This window comes from Vidua chalybeata, chromosome 4 (genome assembly GCF_026979565.1).
Source record: "Vidua chalybeata isolate OUT-0048 chromosome 4, bVidCha1 merged haplotype, whole genome shotgun sequence".
Taxonomy (NCBI): Eukaryota; Metazoa; Chordata; class Aves; order Passeriformes; family Viduidae; genus Vidua; species Vidua chalybeata.
Window position 1 is genome coordinate 50,297,205 of NC_071533.1, and position 26,257 is coordinate 50,323,461.

Genomic DNA, 26,257 nt, shown 5'->3' on the forward strand with positions numbered 1-26,257 from the left:
AGTAGTTTTATTCACAAAATTTCAGAAATGTTCTTTGCAGTCTCATCTATAAGAAAAATGTATAGAATATCATGGTGGTTGTCAGAATTAAATACTTCACTTTTAACTAGAAAGTTTAGCTGAAAAATTGTGACTATGATGTATCGAAATAGCAATGGCTCTATCCAGTCTTCTTGTGGCGTAAGGAATAGTAAAATGCAAACTGAAGCCACTTGACAGATTGGCAACACATCTGTCATCTTTTAAGAATACAGCATCAATGATAATATGAACAACTCATTCTCAGTTCATTGTACTGAATATATCACTGATTGCCAGATCAAAAACTTTAGATTGTAATGATCTATAGTCTATTAAAGTCTGAAATATTGTCTATTGCATAACATTATCTTCCACCTAGCCACATGCAAATGTATATAAATAAAATAATAAAATCCCCATAACTGACTCATGTGGTTCTGAATCATTTTTATAATGAGGGCCTGACTCATTTTTTAAAAATCTTCTTGTCCAAATGAGAACAAAATTCCTTCACAAAGATAACTGATTTACTGTTTAGCAGGTATATGAAAGTGGTTATTAAGAGGTTCTTAAAGCAAAACGTCACAAACATCTAAAATAGTTGCTTTTTTTTTTATTTTCATTGCAGTACATGAATTTTATCTTGAGCACATTTGAATGAATCATCCTCATCTATGTCCATGTAAGAACAGAATGTGGCTTTCTGCAAGTTAATGCAGTGAGAAGTGAAAAGGAAAGTCATTATAAGAAAAGGAAATGAATAGATGTTATTTTGCATGATGTCTGCACTAAGTTAAAAGCTAAACCAGGAAGGAAGTTGCCACCACTATGCTAGGTGGGAGTGCTTCAGTGACATGTGCTTGCTTTTCAGAAAACCAGTAGTCTTCAGATTAGGACTAGGAATAATTACCGTGTTTATTTTGTGTTTACCTGAATTTTTCAAAATCCATGAAGGTGAGTGATCAGCTTTTAAAATCACCTTTTATTTATTCTGAAGTCTGCAACTGAAAAGTTGGCACATGCTTTCCTAAAAGCAATGGTTAGGATTCTGCACATGTGTGGAATTTGCAACGGATATAGACTCTTTTTGTTAGATTTTTTATTGACAGAGTTAATGATATGTGGTAATTTGAAATGAGTTTGTAATTCATTTACATACACTGCAGAATTTTTGGTAACTATTTCAATGCATGTATTTTTATGGCCTTCATAATGAAGAAAGTAGTGAAAATGATAATGTTCTTTTATAGCAGGTGCTCATGTCTTCAAAAACAACATTTTAGACGTTTTTGTACTTAAATGCTGTAAAACTTTGTACAATTACTATCTGGCAATGAGATGCTGACTGTGAAAGAGATATGCAATGGTAACCTGAGAAAAAGTAGAGCAGAATGGACGTAATGGAGTAAAGCAAATCTTGTAGCATAAATGCCAAATACTTCTTCGTGATCCTAGAGGCTGATACTGAATTTAGGATAAATGCAAACTATGCATGTGTGCAAGTTGCCCGTTCAGTGCTTTTTAAAAACTTATGAGTAAATTAAAATAGTTTTGTCACATCCATTCCTAAGAAAGCTTTTGAATAACTAAGTATCATAACAAAAAGCATCCCTTTGACAAAGAGTGTATTCTCAGGCATCTTAACATAATTTCTTTATGAAGCATATAATTTTCTGAAATAATTTAGTATCAAAATATTCAGATTAGTTTACTAGTATTTTTTTTCATTAACCGTAAAGAAAGACCATATCAGTAATTAGAATATAATTACTAAATATAATAGATTTTTACAGTTTATAAATGAACAAACTTGGTAAGCTGTCATAAGTTTTGAATATCATAACTTTCATCATTCAGTTTAAGATGTTGGAATGATTAATGTTTTACCTCCATGCAGAAGTAAACAAAGTGTTTGGTAGCACAGATTGTCCAAACAAACAATTACAGGACTATTACCAGAAGGAAACATTAACCTTAGTGTCAAACATCAAAGAATAATTACATTTTTCCATGATAATTTTTCTAGATTGCTCTTATTGGCCATGCTTTAGGCTGCAATAGTGTGATCACTGCAATTCTGTCTTAATCACAGCATGTCTAAAATAAGATATTGAAGTATATGTGCAGAACAGAATTATAGTTGGAGCAGCACAAATTTATATTTGGAAAATTAGAATTATTGCTGCATTTTGGATGTTTTAAAAACTAAATTACTATATAACAGACTGTGTAATGATGTCTGAATTACATTAGAAAGTAAATATGTTGAACAATTTATCCAAAATCTCTAAGGATTTTGGTTCTCTAGTTCATCAAAAACCTTCTGTTGAAAACCGGTTTTATTTCAATTTTTGTGACAAACCTAAAATGTACAGAATTTTTTGTAACTGTTTCAAATTGCTGGTTACACCATGAGACTTCAGCAGACAGAGTTGTTGGAAATCTTTGAGATGTGAAATATAATCACTGGCTCTTCCTCTGTGAGTTCCTAAATGAATGGCAGAAAGCTCCTAATTCCTGGATGTCTTATCCCAGGGGAAGTTCCAGCATTTACTTTCATTCCGGAGAGGGAATAAAAATTGAAATTTATAATTAAACAAAAATTTAGGGGGAAATCAATTTGGAAAAAAAAAATTAAAAAAAGCCTTTACATTTTTTTTTCAAAAGAATACAGTTCAGCATTACCAGAAGTGAAATGTTTCCTTTCTGTTTGTAAAGCAACCCACTCACTTGGTTACAAGTCATTGAACCTTTAAATTACACTGATTTAGAGTAGGAGGTTATCCTTTTGGGGTCTGATGCATTCAATCCCAGTCCTATCCCTTGGGTCTTGCTACTTGCTGGAGTGTATCTCCTTTAGTCTATCAGTTGTGTATTCTCCAGCTTGTACTGTAGGTCTTGTATCTATCTCTACAGTATCATGTGGAGACTCCAGCTTCCATAAGGAAGTGATAAAAAATGCACTGCTGCTCTCACTCAGAATACTGCAGATCAAATGAAAAAGAGTCAAACCCATGCAAAGTGAATTATATGTGATTTTCTTAATATGAAGCAAGTTCTTTATAAATTTTGATCTTCCCTGTGAATAATTTTATTTTAATGGATTTGGATTTTATATTAAAAACCACCTTGTAAATAGAGGTTTTATGGAAGAATTTAATAATTACAGAACTTCTTAACATTAAGCATGTGGTTACAGATCTTTGAATATAAAGCAGTTTCCGAGAGTTACTTTGCACAATTTCATTTCAGCAATCCTTTTTTAGTATTCGGGCTGCCTGTGCTCAGATGTCACAAAACCCTTTCCAAATTTCTAGAGTGATGTTTACATTTGGGAGGGTGCTTCCCAGTCCTGCAGTAAGGAGCAATGACTGCTTTTTGTCTGCCATGTAAACCACTGGGAAAGTGTGGTGTTGTTGCAGCCCTTCTTCAAGTGTTCAACAATCTATATCCTCCTTAGAAAGGCCACAGTCCTGTGACCTGGGAAAAAAAGAAGTTTGTTTATGCTAGATTGTCATTTGATCGGCTGTCTCAGTAGAGACCTTTCAAGAGGATGCTAAGCACCCTCCCTAACTCAACAACATTCACAGCTTTTGCACTCAGATAACAGGCCTTTTACACACCTACAACGTGGGTCACAGGCAGCTCTGGAATCTGTTTAGCCATTTGTGAAGTTCAAAATGGACTTTGCAGTGCTGAACACACTGTCTGTCACAGTCCAGTCAGGAGATTCCCAAGTCCATGTAAAGATTTCTTGGTGAAAAGGATATGTTAGGGAATTATGATTAGTTGCCCTTGAAAGCTGTAGCAGTGGTTTTAGACTGGTTGCCCAGATGCCATGGCTTGCCTTGAGAGCAGATAAGGAGAGTAAGCATTCACTCCTGGCTCATCTCCACAGACAAGTTCCACACAAAATGCCTCTTTCAGGTAGAAGAATTTGATCTCAGAAGCCTGCTCCATGACCTGTTGTGTGAGTCAGATTGTAAGCATTTCAAGGAAAATGCTGTGTCTTGCCTCAGGGAAAGATCAAGCCCTAAATTTTGTCTGATATTCCTTTTTATATCAAAATTAACTGTTTCTTACCTGTTTTTAATTTCAATTTATTATGTTTTATAAGGAGTTTATGACTCTCTGGTGGAATGTTAGTAAAGGGAAGATAATTGACTTTAACACTGGGGTTTGGATTTTATTTCTGTATCCTGTCTGGAATCTCTTACTGAATCATTTCTGAGGTCAACCTGCTGCTCTGTGAGTGCAGGTGGCCAGTTGAAGCCATCAGAGTTCAGCTGAGCACTGAAGCAACTAAAGGCTATATTTTGCTCGCTATACATAAGGATTTATGATCACATTGCTCCAGTTGCTCATAATGGGAGTTAGATACAAAATTTTCCCTTTATAGAGATGCAAGGGTACTACCAGAATTGGAAACATAGCTATAAAACCATAGGTTAGTGCTGCATCAGCTCTGGGAAATGGTTATTCATAAATACATATTTCATGTTGGGGTCACACAATTTTTTTTTATTCTTGAGTTTTTGTATCTGAAAAAGTACTTCAAAGTTACTGAAAAAGTGGCTCAAAGTTAACACAAGTAAAAATTTGCATTATAAAGCTCTACTGTAATGTGGAAGACAAATCGCACTCATTTATAACTGTGTGGTTTTGCTGCTTGCCAGAACTGCATTAATGTACTCTAGCTATGGTACTTTGATACTGAAATTTGACTATGAATACCAAACCCAAAGGTCATAATTAAAATCCACGTTTGTTGACTGAATATAAGAGAATGTGAAGGGTGTGGCTGGAGCATTCAGCAGCATTTCTGTGTATTTTCACTCTGTAGTTTCAATGTCATTTGGAAAGAAAGCTTTCATTCTGATTATAGCTACTTTACAACATTAAATGCATTGGAGTGTTGCAACTGCACTGTTCCAGGTTGAGTTCCCTCTCCAAACAAGTTTTCTCTTCTTTTGAAGAAGCATAAATGTGCTTTCTCTTCTTGTGAAGAACAGTCAAATTGGAGCAGCTTTGAAACAGGAATGTGACTAGATACCATCAGAAATTCCAATTACTATTACAAGAGTTTTAATACAATTCAGCAAACAAAATCCAGCATCTAGGTTGTGGGAAGATGCTGTGCTTCCTTTCTCTTACATATGATGCATTTAACATCCCATCATAACCCTCAAGAAAAAAGAAAAAAAAAAGCATTTCATCATAAGATGATTGGAATATCCACTACATGATGCTTCTAGGCACATACTTGTCCATGTGTCCTATATGATTGTCTGACTAATGTATCACTCTTTCTTTTACAGCTAACACTGTAATGGTGTCCTGCATGGATACCTGTTCATCAAGCAACACCACTTTTCCACTTTGTACTTTTAACAATTCTTACAAAAGATCAGTGCAACAAAGAAGAGAAACCCAGACTATTTTGCTGAAGGTCATTATAAATAATTCCAATTTCCAAAATATTCCATGTATTTGCCAGTTGTCCTGGAGGGAACAACAGTCCCACCCTGAACAGACAGAGTGTGAATCCAAAAGGGATGTGAATGCTGATCATCAAGGATCATGGTCAATAGCTAAAAAAAGTAAGTAGGATAAGAGAAATACTTAAATTTTAAATAGCTCATTACAAAATAAAAAGCAAGTTTTTATTTGGTACTTAGAAGAAAATTATATGCTCCTGGTTCTCTATGGTCTTTGCAAGTCTATGAACAATGGTAGTTTTTAGCTTTTCTTTGCATGGCTAGAAAATGCTGATTTTGTGTCAGATTCTTAGTGGCATTCATTCCTGGTTGTCAGTGAAACATGTTGGTAGCAAGTACTTTCTAAAGTGCTTAATTTATTTATAAGGAGTTCTAAGTACTTTCTGATGATTTTTCAAGCTGAATTTGCTTTTAAATGTCATTATGGAACTCTACATGTAGATTGCTGGTATTATGAAGATAGGTTGTGAGCAAGTATCTGAAGAACTAATTCAGTAGGTAACTATTCCAATGGCAACTATGTAAGAAAAATACATTTTTGTGTTTGTAGTCTACATTATCCTCAACTGTGTAGTATTAGAAATGGCCTTACATGTTTTATAGAAAGCAGCACTGACTAAGGAATGGCACAGCAGTACAGAGGAGAGGTAGCAACACCCTCATCTTTTCAGAGCAGTAGCAGCCCATTCCTTCTGTGCCATATACACTTGCAAATATCTGGAAATCTCTGGGGAAGAGGAAACCTCTTTCTAACATTGTCAGCAACAGGGACAATAGGCCAAGTCCTGAATATAAGAAATTCAGTTATTTTCCAACCATATATTTTCCTTATTACAAAACACTGTCTTAACAAGTATGAAAAATAAAAGCTTATATATGGACAACCTCTGTTTTCAGTTATACCTGTACAACTAACACTTTTGACAGTGTTTCTGTTTCTTCTAAACATAGCACAAGCCTCACATCTTTTGTGGTTTGAAGAAAAGCAAGGACCTCCTGCAACTGATAGCAGATAGACAGTGTGTGCACTTCAAATCTCTACCATCATAGGCTTCTGCCTGGGTTCTATCCTTCTCATAGCCTGGTTTTTGCCTGTTGCCTTTGACAACTGACAACAAAAACAGCAACAAAAAAGGTGATAGTAAAGCAAAAAAGGGTTATACTTTGCAGGGAAAATGTATAGATAATCAATGCTCTTAGGATCTGTTCAGAGTAACTTTACACATTATACATTTATCCATCTTTTTCATAGTCAGTGATGTAGAAACCTTTATGTTGCTGCAAATGAGACAGAGAATTCACTGTACTTTTTGAGAGTTGTCTCTTGATCTACTACTTGTATAACAGTTTTGTTTTAATTTTTATTTCCAAAAGCAAAAGGCTCACTTGAAGTGAAAACAGAAAATGTTACTTATTTTTATAAATATTTTAATTTCACTACGGATTCCAAGAAAGAAGTGGAGCATAATATGAACTACCTGATGGAAATCTACATCAACAATTCAACAGTTAGAGGACGAAGTGCAGCCAACGAACAACTAAATCATTCTTGTCTCTTGGCAATGATGGAAAACCAAAATGACTGTATGAATATTTCACTGCAACTGAAGTCTTATATGGAATGTAAGTTACAAGGGAGATTCAGAATGGAAATCAAACTAGAAACGATATAATCTTGCAAAAAATCTCAAGTAGATAGTTGTCTGCTTCCAGCAACCATTTGAAAATATTTAAATATTTCACAAGAGAATACAATTTTGAACATCCCTTATTAAAAAACAATCCATAGTAGACAACTGATGCTTTTTATAGTGATTTAAAGCAATTTAGCTGTGACCTTTTTTTTTTTTTCTAGAAAAATTACAGTAAAGATCTGTATATTGTTTCTTGCTTAGCAGCAACAGACTCACACATTGCATGTGACAAAACCTGGAAATATAATTTTCCCTTTCCTGATAATGGCATAACCCTGTTGTCTTGGAGGTAAATTTAAAAATCCCTCTTAACTAAGGTGATAAAAGAACCAGGAGATAGATTTGACCATTCTAATGTTGTACTGCAATAGCCTACTATATAGCCTCATTACAGTATGCTTAAAAGATAAATCTTCAGCTTAACTAAGCTTAGTTTTCCCAGAGGACAACCTTCAGCTTTTCATATTTCTCTTTGTGCTGCAAGAGTTTTTTGTCTGATTTCCTGACCATGGTCAGGGCTTCCATTCTGTCTATCTACAAGACTTGTTATTTGGAAGTTGCTGAATTATTGCATTCACTTGGTTTTGCATGGAAAATGTATTTTATGCTGTACATTTGCTGGAAAAAATATGTTTTTTTAGAGTTGGATTAATATATGTTAAATAAGTCCAGGGAAAATTCTAGAGAAGAAAGGGCAGTTTAGGATTGTTTTGGTTTTTTTGTTTGGAATTTTTTAATAAGTGTGTCTAGCCATGAGAGGAGCATAATTTGTAACTTGCCCTGCTACCTTGTGTCAATACTATGAGCTAACCACCCTTTGTTAATACTGTTTTACCTGGGTAGCAGTAATCTCATATTAGCAATGAAAATTAACAATATGTCTTTTTTTTTTTTTTTTTTTTTTTTTTCCTTTACTTCAAAACAGCTAAAGAGGTGCTCAGGGATTTACTAAGCAAGGCTGATAATCAAGTCATTACAAGCCACTACAAGATGGGGTAGAGTGCTCTGTTTAAAAGGAGCCTAGATTACTGTATAAAAGATATTATTAGTTCTAAATTAGGAGGAATGAGCCGTGGGGTCATTGGCATTTGCCTCATGAGTTCTTGATGGAGAAGATACAAGGGAAGTTGAAATCTAATTATACTCTTCTAAGTCAGGGAAAGGGAAACAGTAGTTTGGCTATAGTCTGTAATTTGGTTTTTTATGATTTATAGTAACATAACTGGTTTTTAAAATAGTTATTTGACAGTGCTAAGGTATGCATTAACATGCAGCTGCCAAAGAAGTTTGAAAGGCCATTCAAACAACCAGAGGGGAAAGTTCTTCATGTCATTTCTTTGTTGTATACAGTCCTGACTTTTACAAGTTATTGAACTAAATCCCTGCGGAATGTGGGTGCTTTTCTGCAGCAGCTGTTGTCCAAAAGAGCAGTCTACCTTCTGTATCCAGTCCCACGTGATTCTCCCTCAAACCAACTTTAAAGGAATTCCTCAGGAATTACATTTCCTCACTTTTTTATAAGAAAATTTCTATATGTAGAATCTTACCTTCTCTCATATATGAAGATGGACCAGAAGGTTAAGAATGCCAGTAGAGGCCAATGTTGGACAGTGGACCACTTCCTTCCATGCTCTATGCAGATAGAGGGGACATGTATTACCCTAGTTCTGCCTTAAATATAAATGTTCATCTTTGAAGCATTTCATTGCCTGAATTGAAAAGTTTTCATTCACTTAGTCATATGTATCTATTTCAGCCGTGGGGAGATATATAGATATAGATACAGATATAGATGTAAAAATACAGGCAATAATTAAGCTAAATTCTAGACAGGAAAACTAACATCAAAAACGAGAGAAGGCTGAAAGAAAAAGGCATAATCTCCTTTTTTGTTGTTGTTGTTGTTTTGTTTTGTTTTTATCTGTGGGGATAGGCACAATCCAAAAACCTACCAAGATGGAATGTTCTGCTTTTCTCTGCTGCCAGTGATTTGCTGCTTAATTTTCTTTCTTGTACATTTTATGGACAGATCCAATGTGTATGATGAAGATTACTTGGCTCACTATGATTCCACTAGTTTTTGTATTTACTGTTTCAATCGTCATCTACAAAATAGTCCAAGAAAATAAACAGAGCTGTAAGTAATGAATAGTTAATCTGCATGAATTTAAATTTCTATGCAAGTAAAAATATATTAATTTATAATAACAAACTGTTGATTATTACTGTGGCTTAGACACTGATATTTTGATTGTCAAATGGTAAAAGCTTCTTAGAGACTGAAGTACTCAGATGATTGATAGTATCACCTCTCATCTCTTTGGTGGATGCAAAAATTGTGGATGCAAAGCCAAGCTTATTGATGGCAAATTAAATGTGGAGTTTTTGATAGATGATTGATGGCTTAGTGATATGAACTTCTGGTTTCACACTAATTTCAGTAGATGAAACAATTACTGTTAAACTTTGTGGAAGGTTTTAAGCAGAAATCCCAATGACCTGTGTAAGTGAATTGAAATACCCTTTCCTTCCTGAAGCTGATTTATTTAGGTCACAGTCAGGAAAAACTACAGGATAGATATGAGGAGTTATACACTCATCTGTCTGTCCTAAAAACTGGCTATTTAAATTCATTGGTGGTATAATCCCATGCAGGGCAACCAAGGTGCCACCTTCTTAAGCCAAGAGCTGAATTAAGCCCAGATAACATTCCATCTCTTTGCTATTACTTCAGCAAAGAAAGCGTTGCTGTGATTTCTGAACCATCACTATTGACTATTCCAAGTGATTAGAACTTTGCTATGAGAGAACTTGCCATTAGTTCAGAGATTGAAAGAATTGTTTCTAGAATATTCCTTCAGCCATGACAGGCTCTTCTCTTGGGATACAGGCTGAAATTAGATTTACAGTATTTTCTCTAGAAATACACAATGAATAAAACAAGAATAAAATTGTAGGAGTACCCTGAGCTTGAGACCTTTGAGCAATCAAGGTAAAAACAGTGCTGGAAATTGACCTCTTGTCAGCTGCTGGTCCTTGTTTCTCTTTCCAAGTCAGAGGTAGGTGGTACCAGGAGCACATTACATACGTTTCATTACTGTGAAAAGAATATTACTTAAGCTGTTACCTGAAGGAGTAACTCTCAGGTGCTTTCCCAGAGACGTTCTGCTTGTGTCAGCCCTGAGCAGGCAGAATGCCTTCAGACAACTGGCATTTAGTGGCTATTGCCAGGCAGGCATGCATTCCCCCTGTAGTTCAGAGGTGCTGAAAGGAGACCCTGGTCACAGGGGTAGTAAACCAAATAATAAGCCATATCCATTCCCCTGATCATCCTTACTGTATGCACAGGTAGTTTTGTAATAGAAGTCTAGCTTTAATCATACCGGAACAGAAGGAAGAATAGTGCCCACACACAAAATGTTTCTGTGATTTTTTGCATAATGTAAATACTGCATGAATATATTTTTAATGAATAAGCAAAATAATTGCATAAGATGTCAAGTTTGCACCCTCCCTACCCCAATGAAAGGAGCTCCTCGCCGCTAGATTATGTTGTTTAAAATACATTATATTTTACTTATTGCTAGAACAAATTTCTGAGACGTATTTTATGTATATAAAACCCCACAAAGTGTAAATTAGGACTTTATAAGTGGGCTATTAAGTGCTCTAATTTAAAGGACTTTTATTTGTAATTTGAAAACTACTTATGAATGTTACGTCTCTGATTTTCCATGCTTTGAGTCATAACATTCTATTTTTAATGTAGAACTGTAAGTAGTGATGATTAATGATTTAGTACCTTTATTCTTAAACATCACTTTTTTATTAAATTCAGGTTTTCAGAATCATCGTGAACACAAACAGGGAGGAAGAGATGCCCTTTTGAGGCTTCTAATTACTATCTTCAAGAATACATTTTCTGCTAATTGAGGAAAAGTGGGTTTATAATTTAAATTTATAATATGTAATATGTAATTAAATAATAATATATATTATAACCAACATCATTATGTTACTGATAAAAAGACAAGTGCATAAAAAAAACCCCTTAAGGTTTATGTGTATATATTAAGATGCCACCTTTCATTGCAAGTCTATACACTATTTTTTTTTCAGTGGTGCTCAAAGAATAGAGCAGAGCTATTAGCTATGTTACTAAAACAGCTGTTATGAATTTTTCCAGCCATAATTCAGTTAGTATTTTTTCTCTTCATTTCTGAGCACCACAGAAAGCTGTTAAGGAATGTAGAATTACTCATTTCCTCTTGAGACCTTGCAAAATATTCTGCTAGGTGAGACTGAGACTCTCTGAATCATTAAGCTATTTTCATGAGTGCATAAAATAAAATATCCAAATAAACTTGGTGGAGGTTACAATTGATCCATGACAAAGGCCCTAAACTGGAAATTAATTGTTTTGCCTTTTCCTTTCCATTCTTGTCTCATGAACACTTCCAGAGCTTCCTTTGACATTAACTGTTACACTGTATGCTTGGGGCTTTAGAGTTTTAGATCTCCACTGGCTAGTAATAAAAAAATTCATGACCTAAATAATTTTAACTTAATGCATTTCTCAGTGTTCTCAAAGGAAAAAGATAAAAATAAATTCTATTACATAGAATTGGAGTGAGCCTGTCACCAGAAGGCGCTGAGCCCTGGACTGCAGTCACTGCTGAACAGGGCTAATCACAACAGCTGCACAACCATCTGCAATAAGCCCATTGAGAGCACAGCATTTAGAGAGCAGCAGAAGGATGGAAGGACTGAGAGTTTATGAACTGGGTGCTGAGGAACAGCCAGAGGTGCCCAGTCCAGCTCTAGCTTTGTCAGGGGTGTGGAGCTTGCTCTCAGACTGTGCTTTCCAAGATGACCACTCCACACTAGGAAGGACTCTGTCAGCTTCCTAGAATGCCAGTACACTCCATCCTTGCTACTCTACTGTCAGCAGTGAGAGTCCAAACCTGTACTGAAATATGTACTTTTCTTTAAATCCTTCCAAAATTTGTTCAAGGTACACAGTCTAGAAAAAGGCAAGGAATAATTTGAAAGGGACAAACCTGAATGAAATTTCTAGAAAATTTCATTCAGGGAAATACAAATCATCTGGCCCTTGGTTTTTCCTCATCACCTTATTCCAATACCTTCCTGATTTTTTGAACATTTTCCAAGGTGTTCAACAGTTTAATAATAAGGGGTTTACAAGCTTTCCTTCTAATCAGGGCTGATGCTAACATAAGACATTTTGTTTAAAGCAGATTATAAACAAAGAGTAGCAACATCAGTTTCTACTGTTCTAAGAAGAAAGAGCTCCAGACATGCAAGAAGAACTGTATCTGTTACTAAAATTTATCCTTTTCCTGGTAAGTATATAAAAGTAAAACAAAATTTAACAAATCTTGAGGCATGAGGAGGTCAAGAAAGACCTTTTAAGACTTTCCTGTCAAGAGATGCTTCCGGTTTCTTTCAGAGTTTCCTTGGTCCTACACAAATTTGATCTGGCTTATGTTAAGGAAACAATTTTTTGTTTTAAAGAAATAAATCTGACAACAAAACTATAAGAAGACTTATATATATCATGTGGGAATGCTTCTCCCAGTCTTCCTAGTGTGTTGCATTAATGACTTTGAACTTTTTAATTTTATTGTGTGCCAGTTTTGAGGTTTGTCACCTGAGTGCTTTGTGTGTGTATGAAAAGTATACAGAGATGTTCATATGTGTATGTATGCTCTATGTGTTTGTTACTCTTGATAAAATTTGCCACCAAAGTGTGGAATGAATGGCTGCAGCAGGACTCAATAAGTGATTTTGCTGGCACTTCATAGCCTATTTCTAGAGTCCAATTCCCACAAAATGCAAATTTTGAGTTTCAGATAGGTAAAAAATTGTGGTCTTCAGAGAGTGTAGTCTGCTTACCACAGATAAATTAAATGGCGTGGCTAAACTCAAAGTTTGGATTCTAGAAAACTGGATTTGGCAACAAATATCTGTGTGAGTGCCAATTACCAGGTGTTGCTGTGAGTGTTACTGACATTGCTCAAAGAGTGAAATGTATTAATAAATTTCATGGATCCTAGTTTTGTGAAGGGAGCTATACCTTAAAAAATATTAGCATGAACATATAGAATAATAGCTCTGAATAGCAAACTAACCTCCCTTCAAAACAAGAAAAAATACAAAGCCAGCAAATGAAAAGAATGGTTTTAGATATGACTTAAGGCTTAAGTACTTTGCTTTTTGTCTTGTTAATTCTTCGGGAGTAAGAGGAGACTCAATAATTTATGTCTACAACTCAGTATTTCATGGTATTTCAATTTTACCTAGAAAAGAATGAATAGCTTATCTGTCTGAACTCCCCTGTGAGTACAATTTATGCTTCTTGCTCTTAAAGCACTGGCTACCTCTGAGATATATTTATGAGCTCATTATTTTCATACTGCAGGGAAGGAATTACTTTTCTGACATCTTGACTAGCTTCACTAATATCATACCTGTTTAATCACATGTTCAGAATGGCATTTTTAATGTTGTATATCCAAGGCATTTTTGATAAAGGGGTCTTATGGAAATTCAAATCTGGTTTTAGTAGATTTTACTGAAGAGAATGGGAATCCCTTATTGGTCTCTCATTCTCACTTTCAAGTGCCTCCCACTACAATCAATCCATGTAACCCAGAAAGATGCTTTGTTCCATGAACTGCTATAATGGGGTTTATTTTAATATAAAATTCCTTGGTTTCACACACCATAATTTCAGTCAATCCAATCAATTTTACAGTTTATACCAATATAATTTAAAATACAATCAAATCCATATGAAGAATTTATTCTTTCCACAGTTGCTAAGCTTAGGATTTGCTGCCATGATAATGGATTATAAATAGCTACAGATGACTTTGTTGACAGCCCTTGATGATATTTTCCCTATAATTAGAGCATAGCTTGCAATCTTGAAAAAAAACCCACTGAGATCCACTGAAGACAATACAATCACCCTGGAAACACAGTAATGAGTACTTCAGAGGATGTGACAGTACATCATATAGATGAAAAGACATATAGGTACTCCTAAAAGGTTATTTGAAGTTAAGAAATTACAAGGGAAAAAAAGAGGGAAGCCTATACTTAGACAATGGGAGTGAATTCTTAGGAAGCTTAGTAAATTACTGGCTTAATGCCACTGTGATCCTACAAAAAAAGTAATTTACAGCATGGATGTTAGTTTTGTGAAACTGTTAGTGGCTTTATATCCATGAATCATTGCCAGTAAGGCCAGTGACCAGAGGGAAGGGGGGAAAATGTATAGAATGTTCTCTAGGGAAGAATTAAATTTACAACCTTCCAAATTCACAATACTGCAAAGGATTAAGCACATATAGTGAGGAGAGGGGAGTTTAATAGCATTCTGTTCATAAATGTTGACTAAATGTTGTCTGGGCTGTAAAGCTAAAAAAGAAAGCACTAGACCTTGGGTTGTACAAAGCACATTTTCTAGACTTCAGAACTGGTCCGCCATTGCATTTATGTATAATAACTGTCCCTTGAATGGTATTAACTGACAAAAAAAGAGTTTCCCTTAAATGCATCCACAAGACAAGGGAAAGAAGAGAGGGTACTTTTTTCTACTGCAAGAAGTAAGTAATTAAGTGGCTGATCAGTATTTACAGACACAGAGCATTTTCATCAAATAGAACTTGATAGTAATAGCACATGGAAAAGAATCCACTGAAGCCACTTCTTTGCTTTGCATTTACTACAGAGAATCTTTGTGAGATTCCCACACATGAGAATTTTATTGCAGGAATTTCTTTGAAGAGCTTTCTTAAATTGAAGAGGCAGTAGAAGAGGTTTTAGAAGAGCTTAATAAATTAATAATGGCAATTAGAAGGACTAGAATGTATTCCCCACAGAGTTTTAAAAGAACTCAAATAGAAACTGCTGAATTGTCATTTGCAGCTTACTGCTTAAATCAGTCTCGGATGCAGATAAAGGGAAGAAAGTTATACTTACTCTGCTGTTGTTCCTCTTCCTTAGCCCATTTTCCTTAAACCACTTTGGTACCTCTTCCATTACTAGTAACTGACTAAGTGTAGTTATTCTCATGTAGCTGTATCCTAAAAAAAGGTAATCCTTGGCACATGGCACAAAATTACTTGTTGGGAGTAGGTCAGTGTGTGTGAACTGTATGCTACATTATTAAAAAAAATAAAGAAAGAAAAGAAAAAGCAAGAAGAATTTGCAGAGGAATGAGATTGCATAAATCAGATCATTTAATACCTAAGCTGAATCTGCCTAGTAGGCTCTGGAAGATTCATTAATATAATTAGATGGATTATACTTAAGTGGGAACTTAAATTACTAGACTCTTATCACCATAAATTCCCATTTAGACTTTCTTTTCCTAGAATAGGAACAACATTCCTTGTTTATTTTGATTCTATTTTGAATGTGGCATAAGATGTGTTAGGAAAAAAGCTTGCTCTCATTCCTTTGCTTGAACTGGACAATGCAGACAGGGAATCATATTCTTAAAATCATCATGTCATTGCTCTACAGTCTATGTGGGCAGCCTTAGTTCAAGCATAATACCTTGTTCTACATTGCTCAAACAGTATATTCATTTTTAGTGATACTCCATTGGCTCATGGAGTCACAGTTTGGTTCATTACATTTTAGGATACAAATACAGGATTCCTTGACTCAATTGTCTGGCTCACAGTAATTCAAAGTTAATTCTGATGGATGGTAATTTTATAAGTCATCCTGAAAGAAGAGCATTGCAGGGTCACAGTGACAACTAGGATTTAGAGAATAAAACCTCAGGCTTCCTGGCCTGCAGTTGTTTCCTGGACTGTTTAGGGTTTGTGACATCCATAGTATTTGATACAAATGGGCTTGACAGCTGTTATTTGCACAGAAGAAACAACAAGACAAATTCCATCTCATTTGAACTCCTGTATTGTTTTCTGTGCTATCCTATTAAAATAATAGTTCCTTTCCCACAAGATTAGAGGAAATAGGGGAAATTCTGCCATATCTCTGATGTGCTGCTACACCTTCAAGTTAGTTGAGATGCTGGAAATAGAAGCAAATGCTGGCTCAGCAGTGTCAGGGCTGACATCCCAGCGAGTTCAGACTTACTCCTCCTTGTATTCTGCAATACATTTTCTTTTTAGCAAAGAAAACAGGCACGATACATCCTCTACAGAAGCAAATAGATGCAAAGACAAGAAAGAGAAATCTGTTTAATCATGGCTAACTGAAACATCACCTATTTGGTGGTCCCTCTCAGTTCCTGACATAGCTGAATTATTATCTTTCCCTCTGCAACTTACATGAATAATGCTGGCAAAAGCAAAGCTTCTCATAGTATTCAATATTTAACATAGACTTAAATATTTCTGAAATGCAGCATAACCAAGAAAATTGTAAAGTCTTATTACCACTTTGGAGCTTTTAAAATTTTTTTCAGATAAAAAGAAGGATAAAATCTATAGGATGTAGGTAACTTTAGGGAGCTTTTTATAGCCCCTGTATGCTTTCCATAGACCACTGATACACAAAGGACCTTTTCTCTGCTCATTTTGCATGCATGCAAAACACTGTTACACACAGGCACTGAAGGGGATATCAGCCTATATTCCCATTCTCTCCAAATTTGTCCTGAGGGTCAAACAAGATCCATTGTTATTTTTTTAAAAACTACTCCGGTCTTATTTTGACTTTGCTTTTCATATGCAGCTGCTTAAGTGTCAAGATCCAAACTCTACTTTTTAATTGCATTTGTAAAGAGAGAAGCCCAAATGATGTAGTCAGTGGAGAATGAACATAGCTAGATATAAGTGGCACAGTTTATCCTCTTGTCAGCTCAGTAGAAACCCATTTGTAGGTTTGCAGAAGTAATGGATAGTCAGGGACAGGATGGACCTGGAGTTAAAATGCTATTTGTGTTCTACAGCAGTTCTTTGAAAAATGCATTGGATAAACACTGTGTGCATTTGCCTGACAATGCTATCTCTGCATTTCCTTATCTGTATTCCACTGAGATACTCTATCGGGATCTGTGTGCTAAAGGCATCATCTCACTTCTTCCTGTTTCTGAGGTGTATGCAACACCTTTGTTGACAACTGGGTGAGACCCAATAGCTCTCCCTGTGTGTATGACAAATGAGCTGAGGCCACATCATGTGTGCCTGTGGCAATCTGTGCTGCCCTTATGTGAAAATGAGTCAGGAATTTCACACTCTAAATTTCCATTGTTTTTGCTTAACTGGCCAAATATAGGGGTTTGTATTCTGGGGGACTCATACATAACCTCAGATTTGCATGCTTTTGGATTTTCACTACAATTTGTTCACAAATTTATTTCACACAAATTTATTTGCCTACCTTCAAACTGCTTCCCAGATAGACTTAGAATCAGCACATGTTAATCCTACTAGTATTAAGAGGAAGTTAAATACCAAACATGGTTAGTATTTTCAGTACTGTTCGTCTCTGTCTTGTGTTCAGATAGGTCTCAATTATTTTCAAACTTGCATATGCAAGTCCAACACTCTGCAGATATATTTGCTATTAATAATATGGATAAAAATTATTTTAACTTTCAATAGTGAAAACCAGCAAACAACAGGTTCCACTTCCTGCACAGGCCACAAAGATACTGCCTGTAATTCCTGAACAAGAGCATTGTCACATGGATCAACTGTAGAAGGTAAGTAAACATCTTACAACCCTGATTATTCTGGTTTGCCTCATATATTTAGAATTAATAGTGTGGATATCTGAACAAAATAAATTATACTTCTTCTAGCCAAATGAATAAGATGAAAAACTGGATAATGTGTTTTGTGAGAGCTAGGTGGCGTGAAAAGAGAATCAATTTTCCTTCTGCTACCAAAAGTGATCTATAATCATATGTGCTATCCCAATAAACCATGTGTCCCTGCAGACCTTGGTGCAAATTCTGACACTTTTTTTCTGGTGCAAAATATTGTGTCCTAGACTTTAGCACTGTGCTGACATTTGTTTCTACAAAGGCGGAGGAAAAAAGCAATTTGCAAATTATCTCTGAGAAAAATTCCATATTTGAAGTAAATAGCCTCTTTATGAAATTCCTCAAGCAAAAGAAATTGATCTAAAACTAATCTCCCAGTCCTAACTTTCGGCAGCAACTGTTCTGCAGTAATTGTTTCAGGAATTCCAGATGTAAGGAACCAAATCTTCATAGAAATGTGCAGTAAGAGGTATCTCTTCCTGAAAATACTTGTAATGTCTAGAAAAAAACAGATGCTACTTGAATAAGTAATACAGACTAATATTTTACGTACATAGACCAGATGATGGCTACTTGCATGCATGATATTATTGTGTATGGTGATTTTTTTAGGTTAAAAGCATAAGGAGTTCCTTCTTTTATATTTCTATTTAAAGTGGATGGAGTTTTATTGGAAACTCAATATAATGTCTTGCTATCTTTTTATTGTGTTAAAAAAAAATTATGTACTGAAGAGCAGTTTGATTTTTGTGCTTCAGGTGGAACCATGAAGATGAAATTGCACATTGAGAACAGAGCTAAATAAAAAATTTTGAACAGCTTTGCTGACAGAAGATGAGGTAATTCCATAGTAAATTAATAACTGAGCTAGATAATTTTTTAGTGTTTGAATGAGACTAGCTGGGTTATAGGATAGTATATTATAGTTATTAAAAATACTGACCTCTGTTTAAGTGATTGTCATCCATAGATCTTGTGAAGACTTACAAAGATGAAAAGTTGTTATTATAACTATTTCAAAAATGAGGCTGTCAGGAGACACAAAGTCATGACATGACTTTGGAACTCTGTGACATAGCTGAGAGCAGTTCCCAGATCACCTGAGTACAGCTGTTGCTATTTGGACTCTGTTTCTGACTGAGCAGGTGCTTTCCAGGCCCCATTAGCCTTTCTGTAGGGCAGCTTCTTCCCTTTTTGCAGGGAAGAAGCAACTTAATTGTTTTTTTTTTACTCTTGGGTTAAAAATAAGACATTTCTAGGCTGAAATAGGATGTGCTGCTAAGCAAGTGCTCACCTGTATTCAGTGCCTTCACTTACACAGTACTATGGCTGATCATTAGCATGCTTTGTTAATTCTGTTCTTCTTCCAGGATGTTGCATTCACCTAAAACTCATATTTTAGAAGCAGGGGGGAAAAGTCATGGCTCATTCCCATACAAATTTAACTTCTGTGTTGCTGGAGGGGGGAGTAACTGTTGGGGTGACCTTTTGCTTTTATTACCTTAACTGTTAGGAACTAAAGGATAGAAAGAAGAGACGGAACAGCTTTTCAGATTTTTGGTTGCCCTGTGAGACAATATATGAGATCCAGGACACTTAGGGCTTAATGATTCCCTTTCCTTAATCTCTGTGTGAATGACTGAAAAGAAAAAAGATTAGGTATATTGAGAAAGCCCAAAAGCCTTGTTCAGTGCTGTACAGAAGCAGGCTTGCTTTTCCAGATAATCTTCCTTTCAGAGGGACAGCTGGCAGTGAGGTGAAATCCAGATGTGATATGTGGGAATAATGCTGAATACATTGTAAATTGTAATGTTACACAACATTGTGTAGAAATATTATTAAGGAGTGCAGCTGCAGAAACTTAGATCTAGATCTTGCCTTTCATCATGTTTTGTTTTGAATATGTTTCTTAAAGGAATGCTGTCTCAGAGCTAAATACTCTGTGCAAATAATAAAAAGCACTTTCTGCTTTAGTTTTGCTTTACTTCCTGCAAAAAACCCCCTTCTTCTCACTTCATCTGATAAGGTCAGATCCACATCATTGCTGCGTGTGTCTGTGGGTGCCTCAGTTCCAGGAAAGCTTGCTAGCTATGAGTGCTTGTGGTAACTGAGGCTGGGGAAGGAAATTGTGATCTGCTTTAAGCACAAGTGCTGGCTTTGTCTCTGTGAAGTCTCTAGAATGCTGCTAAAGACTCTTTTGCTCAGCGGAGAGAAGCTGTGTTACAAGTACTGCACATGAAAGCTAAGTACTGAGGCTGGAAAATGCAAAAATAATCCAATTCCCAGAATTGCCAAAGACAGTTCTAGACTACATCAGCTTGATGAAGCGTGGGTTTTTCTTTGAAGGAGGAGGTGGGGTGGAGATGAGAAGTATGTACCAGGGAGCTTCTTGATCAAACCCACCATCTTTGTATCACTGACAGCTGCTCCCCTGAAGCATCTCACTGATACAAGAACCTCAAATAAGGAAGGGTTTTAGACAGAGCTAGAAACATGAGAGAGCTCCACTGGGGGTACTGCTAGTGTCTGCCCTTCCCTACCTCAAACTTGGCTTCTGTCTGGTTGGTAAGAGTTACCTCAATGCCTGCCCTGAATCAGACTTTTCCTCATCTTTAGCCAGCTGGAGCTGCACTCAGAGAAATCATTAACCACAGCACAGTGTTTGATTTCTCTGTCAGGAGACTACACAGCAGCTGTGGCAGGTGTAACATCAGTTGTGAGGAGGAGGAAATGTAAAAGCAAGGATCACTCTGATCACGATCATTATAGCTAATGAGCTGGAGAATCTGCTGATGGCCTCAGCAGTGGCCTTTAACACAACACATTGAAAGATGAAAGGCTGAAAAATATTGGTTTTAGCCATGGGAATGGTCAGGAGAGATCTATTTGCCTATTGTTTGCTTGTTGCTCCAGTCTGCAACAGTGAAGTATTGCTCTTACTAGTAGATTGAGAGAGATATCAATAATCAATTACACATTGTAATTTTCTGCTGTTTTTCTTTTTTATGACAAGAAAAAGATATTTCTTTCTATAAATGTATTTTTAAGTCTTTAGATTTAAGACAATACTCTTGATTATAAAATGTAAATGTATTGATAAACATATGACTGTACATGTGTTGCCATGTTTATCAATATACCTAGATCCAATTGTGTGGTCTGTCTATATCTATCTATCTATCTATCTATCTATCTATTCTGTGTGTGCACACAGAAATGCACCCAAATGCTTTGTTTTTCACTATTGCACTGACAGCTAATTCAGCTAATAAAAAACGCATCAAGTTCTGCACTTGTGCCTTTGCCAAAGGTGAATCTTTTCAGCATGTATCACTTAATGTCTCTGTCATGGTAACTATTACAACTACACTTGAGTACCAAAGGTAAGAATCCTCTGTTTCTGCGGTATTTCATTAAACTACCATATTAGCAACTGTCCTGGAAAACAATGAATGAGCCATGTCCCTCAAGTGTTGAAACACACATATGTTGTGGTTTAGGAATGGTATTTTCCAATTCAGTAGTCCCGCTAAAACCACGCTGCAGCTCGACTCCCCTCTCCTCCAACTGGAAGTACAAAAGGCAAAGATCATGACTTGAGATAAGAACAATTTAGTGGAAACAGCATTGAGATAAGAAAACAATAACAAAAGGCATAGGCAAGGAAACAATTTACACGGAAAGCCTGGGACAATACTAACTGGCTCTTCCCCACTGGAAGGAACACCCTTCTCCTTGGAAGCAAAGAGTCCCTTATCCCTGCTCCTGGCAATGACCTGAGGTGGTATAGAATAATCTCCTAGCCATGCCAACACAGGTCCAGGCTCATTCCCTCACAGCTATTGCAAAATATTAACTCTGTCCTGGCCACAACCAGGACAACATATGACAGCTGTCAATGTATTTTCTTAATGCTGTGAGAAGATTGTGACATGAATTACCCTAATTTTGTTTAATTGGAAGCATGAACATTTTATTCAGGGTGCATATTTGCATTCAGAGGCAATGCTGTTCAGGTAAGAGCATGCTAGAATAAGGCTCTGGAGACACGACTTTTTTGTCTCTCCTAATGACACTTCATTACTAATTTGCATGATTGTAAGAAAGAACTGCTTATCCTCCTCAGCTAAAACAGAAATTGCATAGTGCTTTTAACAAAGCTTTACTTGCATCAACTGATACTTTTAACTTTAAGAACACTACTTCCTTAAACTATCATTTTCAGCAGCTGTAAAATGCTGTGTGATGTATATCTGTTTTGAGAAAACATGAGTATGAAAACAATGAGAATAATTGAAATAAGAAATTAAAGTGGGCAAGTAAAAGCCAAATCATCGTACCCGTATGTAAGGTGAAGGTGTTGGAGCATTCAGAAATATGGTCTTCTTGATGGTTATCCATTGTTGAGTAGGGAAGGTTTTGGCTCAACTTTCCCTTGGAGGCTAAAAAAGCCTGCTTCAAGGAGTGACTTTCTGTGTCCTGCCCTTGTGACAATCTGTCTTTCCCTGGGGTGGGGCTACGTGGAGTCTGGGCAGACTATGCAGGGCTCACTGGCCTCTCTCACTCCAAAGATGCACTTCAGTCTTAGAGTGGTTAGGGCAGAATAAAAGCCACGTGTTTGTAGCATGAAGAAAAACTGTGAGCCCTCTCCTGCAGTACCTCTGTCCTCTTCCTGTTTAAGGGGAAGCAGCACTGTATTCTCTGAATCAAAGGCAGCATTAATAGATTTCATGAAGGGTTAGGGACAGAACAGTGTCTATTTGGGGAAATTAGAGACAGATAGAGACCTGACAGTTCTTGGATGAAGTGCTGCCATTTTATGAAGAAAGAAAGCAAGAAGAAAACTCAGTGTCTTAAAGCCAACTGCTGTGGACTTTTTTTCCTTGAAAGTGCCCAGTGTTATGCTCTGAACTGATGCTAGACCAAATTCACACAAACTGGTCACTATTACCCAAACGTTTTATTTATTGCATCAATGTCTTTGACAATCAATGCCTCAAGGACAAGATAAAAGAATCTTGGTGTCCTGCATCCAATTAATTCTTATAATAAAACTGGTAGATATGTCAAAGACTGCATAAAACTAATGACAGTTCCACATCAGCAACTGCCAATGATTTTTAGTACACTGCCTTTTGCCATCTGTCTTTGCAAAGAGCTTTGAGATCCTTGAACACCTAAGGTGCTTCATGTCTCTGTAGTTCTTTCTGAGTGACAGTGTAGCTGTACAGTTAAATAAGACAAGTTGGTGTCCAGTGAATATAGAATTTAAGGCACAATCTTATCTTCAGGTGAAACGGATTATAAAACTGGAACATAAGGTAGATGACAGGTAACTGGCAGGGACAACACATGGTGTATAGCTAAAAAGATGAAAACCTCTGTCAAAGAAATTGTAAAATAGAAGAATTTGATGGGTCCCTTTCCTCTCTTACAATCTGAGAAGCATGTGGGCATGAAAACCCCTATGGATACAAGGGTTGGCACAAGTGTATGAGAGGCTGACTCTTATCCAGCAACATTCAGATTATCATCGCCATCATTGTTTTCTAATGAAACACTCCCATAGGAAATTAGAAATTTTTATTGTGCATATCCCAGTCTAATGCCAGGAAATTTCAGTGCAGGTATATCTAGAGTATTACCTGGGCTTTGGCTCACGCCACTGCTGCCTTCCTGAAGAGGTCTTTCAATGCCATCATTGTTGAACTTAGTAGCACAAACAGAAAGTGCAACTAAAAATATTCTTTGCCTGTTTTCCTTATGTGATTGTGGCTTCACAAAAATGTTTTCATATTTAAAAGAATCTCTCTCTCATCTGTCTTCAAGCAAGGCACCCACACAAACAACAGAAGATAGGAATTATGCAGAGAGAAAACAGGGAAACTCATAAGACATTCTAGCAAAGGCATGTAATGAGTGAGCTGGGGAGTGAGGGGAAGATTACAGTTAAGGTATTTCATGCAGGTATTTGTGAAGAACAGTAGGTGTGATTTTAAATTACTGGGATCCTTCCAATTATCCTTTTGTCAGTTTTTCTGAAAAGCATAATTTCAGTGCTTGGAAGTGATAGTATTGTTGTTAAAGTTATCAAAAATTTGGTGTGAAGCTGCTGAAGGGAGGTGTTCCTACTAGTACTGACCTAGTGGCTTTGTGGGTTGGCCATTTCTGTAAGACTTCATTTTTTACAGTATCAACAGTAATTCCTGTCGATAACTGTGATTCTATGATTTATGCCCTCAGGCAGCTTTAAATTGTTTTCAGAACTGTATGCACTCAATTACATATTTAGTTTTTAAATATCATGAAAGGTAATTCCTCCTGTTTCTGCTTCCGTAAGAGATTGTAGTCTTAATTGCACATTAAAATGACAACTCCTCTCAGCACAGAAGAGCTCACAGAATCAGATTGCTGAGGACATTCCAGAGTACTTGGCACAATTACTGGGTCCTGCACTAAATGCATGCCAGGCTGTGTTTCTCTCCAAAGGAGACACTAAGGGTTTCCAAGGGAAGCACTCCTGCTTACTGGAAGAACTGGACCATAAGGGGCACTGTGCAGGTTGTTTAAACCCACTGCTCCATTAGCTGGCATCAATTTTTGATGCAGTCTATCCTGCCTACACTTGTCATTTTCTAGCTCACTTCAGCAGCTGCTGCCTCCAGTATGATTTCACAGCCAAGGAACACTTCTGAATCCAGTTCCTACCATGTAAAAGAAAATGTAGACAGATGTTGTAATCAGGCCTGCAGCTATGGGAACTACCAGAATGGGTGACAAGCTATATTTGCTCTTTCACTCAGTGTGCAAGTACAGAAATCCTGTACTTCCACTCCACCTCCCTCTTCTTCTCCCTCAGCATGTTACAGTTCCCTAAAAAGTAAGAGAAGCTTGATTAGAATCTGTGAGCTCTGGGAGCTGCAATCCAAATTCGAAAGTGTCATTGATGGTTAGTGAGAAGCAGTTCACTTGTGAATGTGAAAAAAGCTCCTTTCGTTTCATTATTTCCAAATTTGTCCTGACATATAGCAGTATAGAATGGGAAATGCAATTGGGCACAGAAGAGCACTTCAGCTAGGTGGATGTGGTGAGCATTTCTGGCTCTGCTCACCCTTCCATTGCCAGCTTCCCTGGAAGTGGGTAAGGCCTGGTGTGCCTTGCTCAAGTTCCTGTATCACACTGTCGTGGGGCAGGCACCTGAGTCACTACTCAGCTGCCAGGTATCAGTCTCAGTCTTTTGCTCCAATCTGATGTGCATCACCTATTTTGTCTGCCTTTTAGTTACAATGTCGTTTTCTTTTGTAATAAAGAGGAGAATTCATTATTGTGAAAGTCAAAATTATGACATTTGACATAAATTAGAGAATACTTACCCTCCTCTTTTTTCCCTGATACTATTTTCTTTTGTTTCAGGTATCACCCTATGAAATACCAGGACCTCTGGATGAAAGAAGACACATCATACACCACAGAAGAAAGCATCCCCATTTCCAGCTTGGGAGGCTATATTATCCATCTTTTCATGGGAATGACAATTATGCATTTTAGTTGATAAGTTCCATTTTTTTCCATCATAATTACTTTGTATTTAGAAAATAGGAATGATGGACAAACATGTTTTGCTGCATAAACAACTTTGATAGCAGAATACAGATTTCACATCTATTTTCTGTTCATTCAGGATTCATACTTAGTTATATGGTTGCAAGATAATCCTTGTGATAATTACATACTTTTATCAGGGCAGAAATTTATTTTATATATTCCATATGATAAGAAATCTGTATAAAGCTAGGAATTATCTTCTACTTTCATGGAATGAGCACAATTTTCAACCTAATTAATGCTCTAGCTGACTAAGATGCCTAAAAGATACAGTTTCTGGCTGCTGAGAAGGGTGGCCAAAGTATTATAGAAGGAAAGAATTCAGTAGCAAGCATGTTAGTTTCTGCAGTAAACAAGCAAGACCATCACAATTTGTGCAATATCTTAGTGGATAAAGAAAAAATTGTGGAAAAATACTAATTTGGCTTCAAATCACAAGATCATTATTACAGATTTCTAATAACTCATTAAGACATTTAAATGCATTTGTACTTTTTGAGAAATTGCATTTCCATCTTTTGTTCTAGCTTGGGTCATTAGCATTCTAACCCATTATCTCTTGGAACTTTTCCTTACTTTCCATTTACTACTGCTCCTCTGAGTGCAGTGGAGCTGTTTGGGCTGAGCAGGGTCTCAAACTCTGGTGCTAACACATGATTTGT

At 36.4% G+C, this 26,257-nt stretch overlaps 1 protein-coding gene across 1 annotated transcript; it reads left to right on the plus strand.

The window, feature by feature from the left end:
* The first annotated feature begins 875 nt into the window (after positions 1-875).
* Positions 876-25,551, plus strand: TMEM156 (transmembrane protein 156). The gene is made up of 7 exons (XM_053940967.1): positions 876-975; positions 5,340-5,621; positions 6,894-7,142; positions 9,243-9,350; positions 12,469-12,576; positions 17,827-17,927; positions 25,404-25,551. Exons 1-6 carry the CDS (start codon positions 876-878, stop codon positions 17,922-17,924), a joined length of 945 nt encoding a protein of 314 aa, XP_053796942.1. The 3' UTR covers positions 17,925-17,927; positions 25,404-25,551.
* The last annotated feature ends 706 nt before the right edge of the window (positions 25,552-26,257 follow it).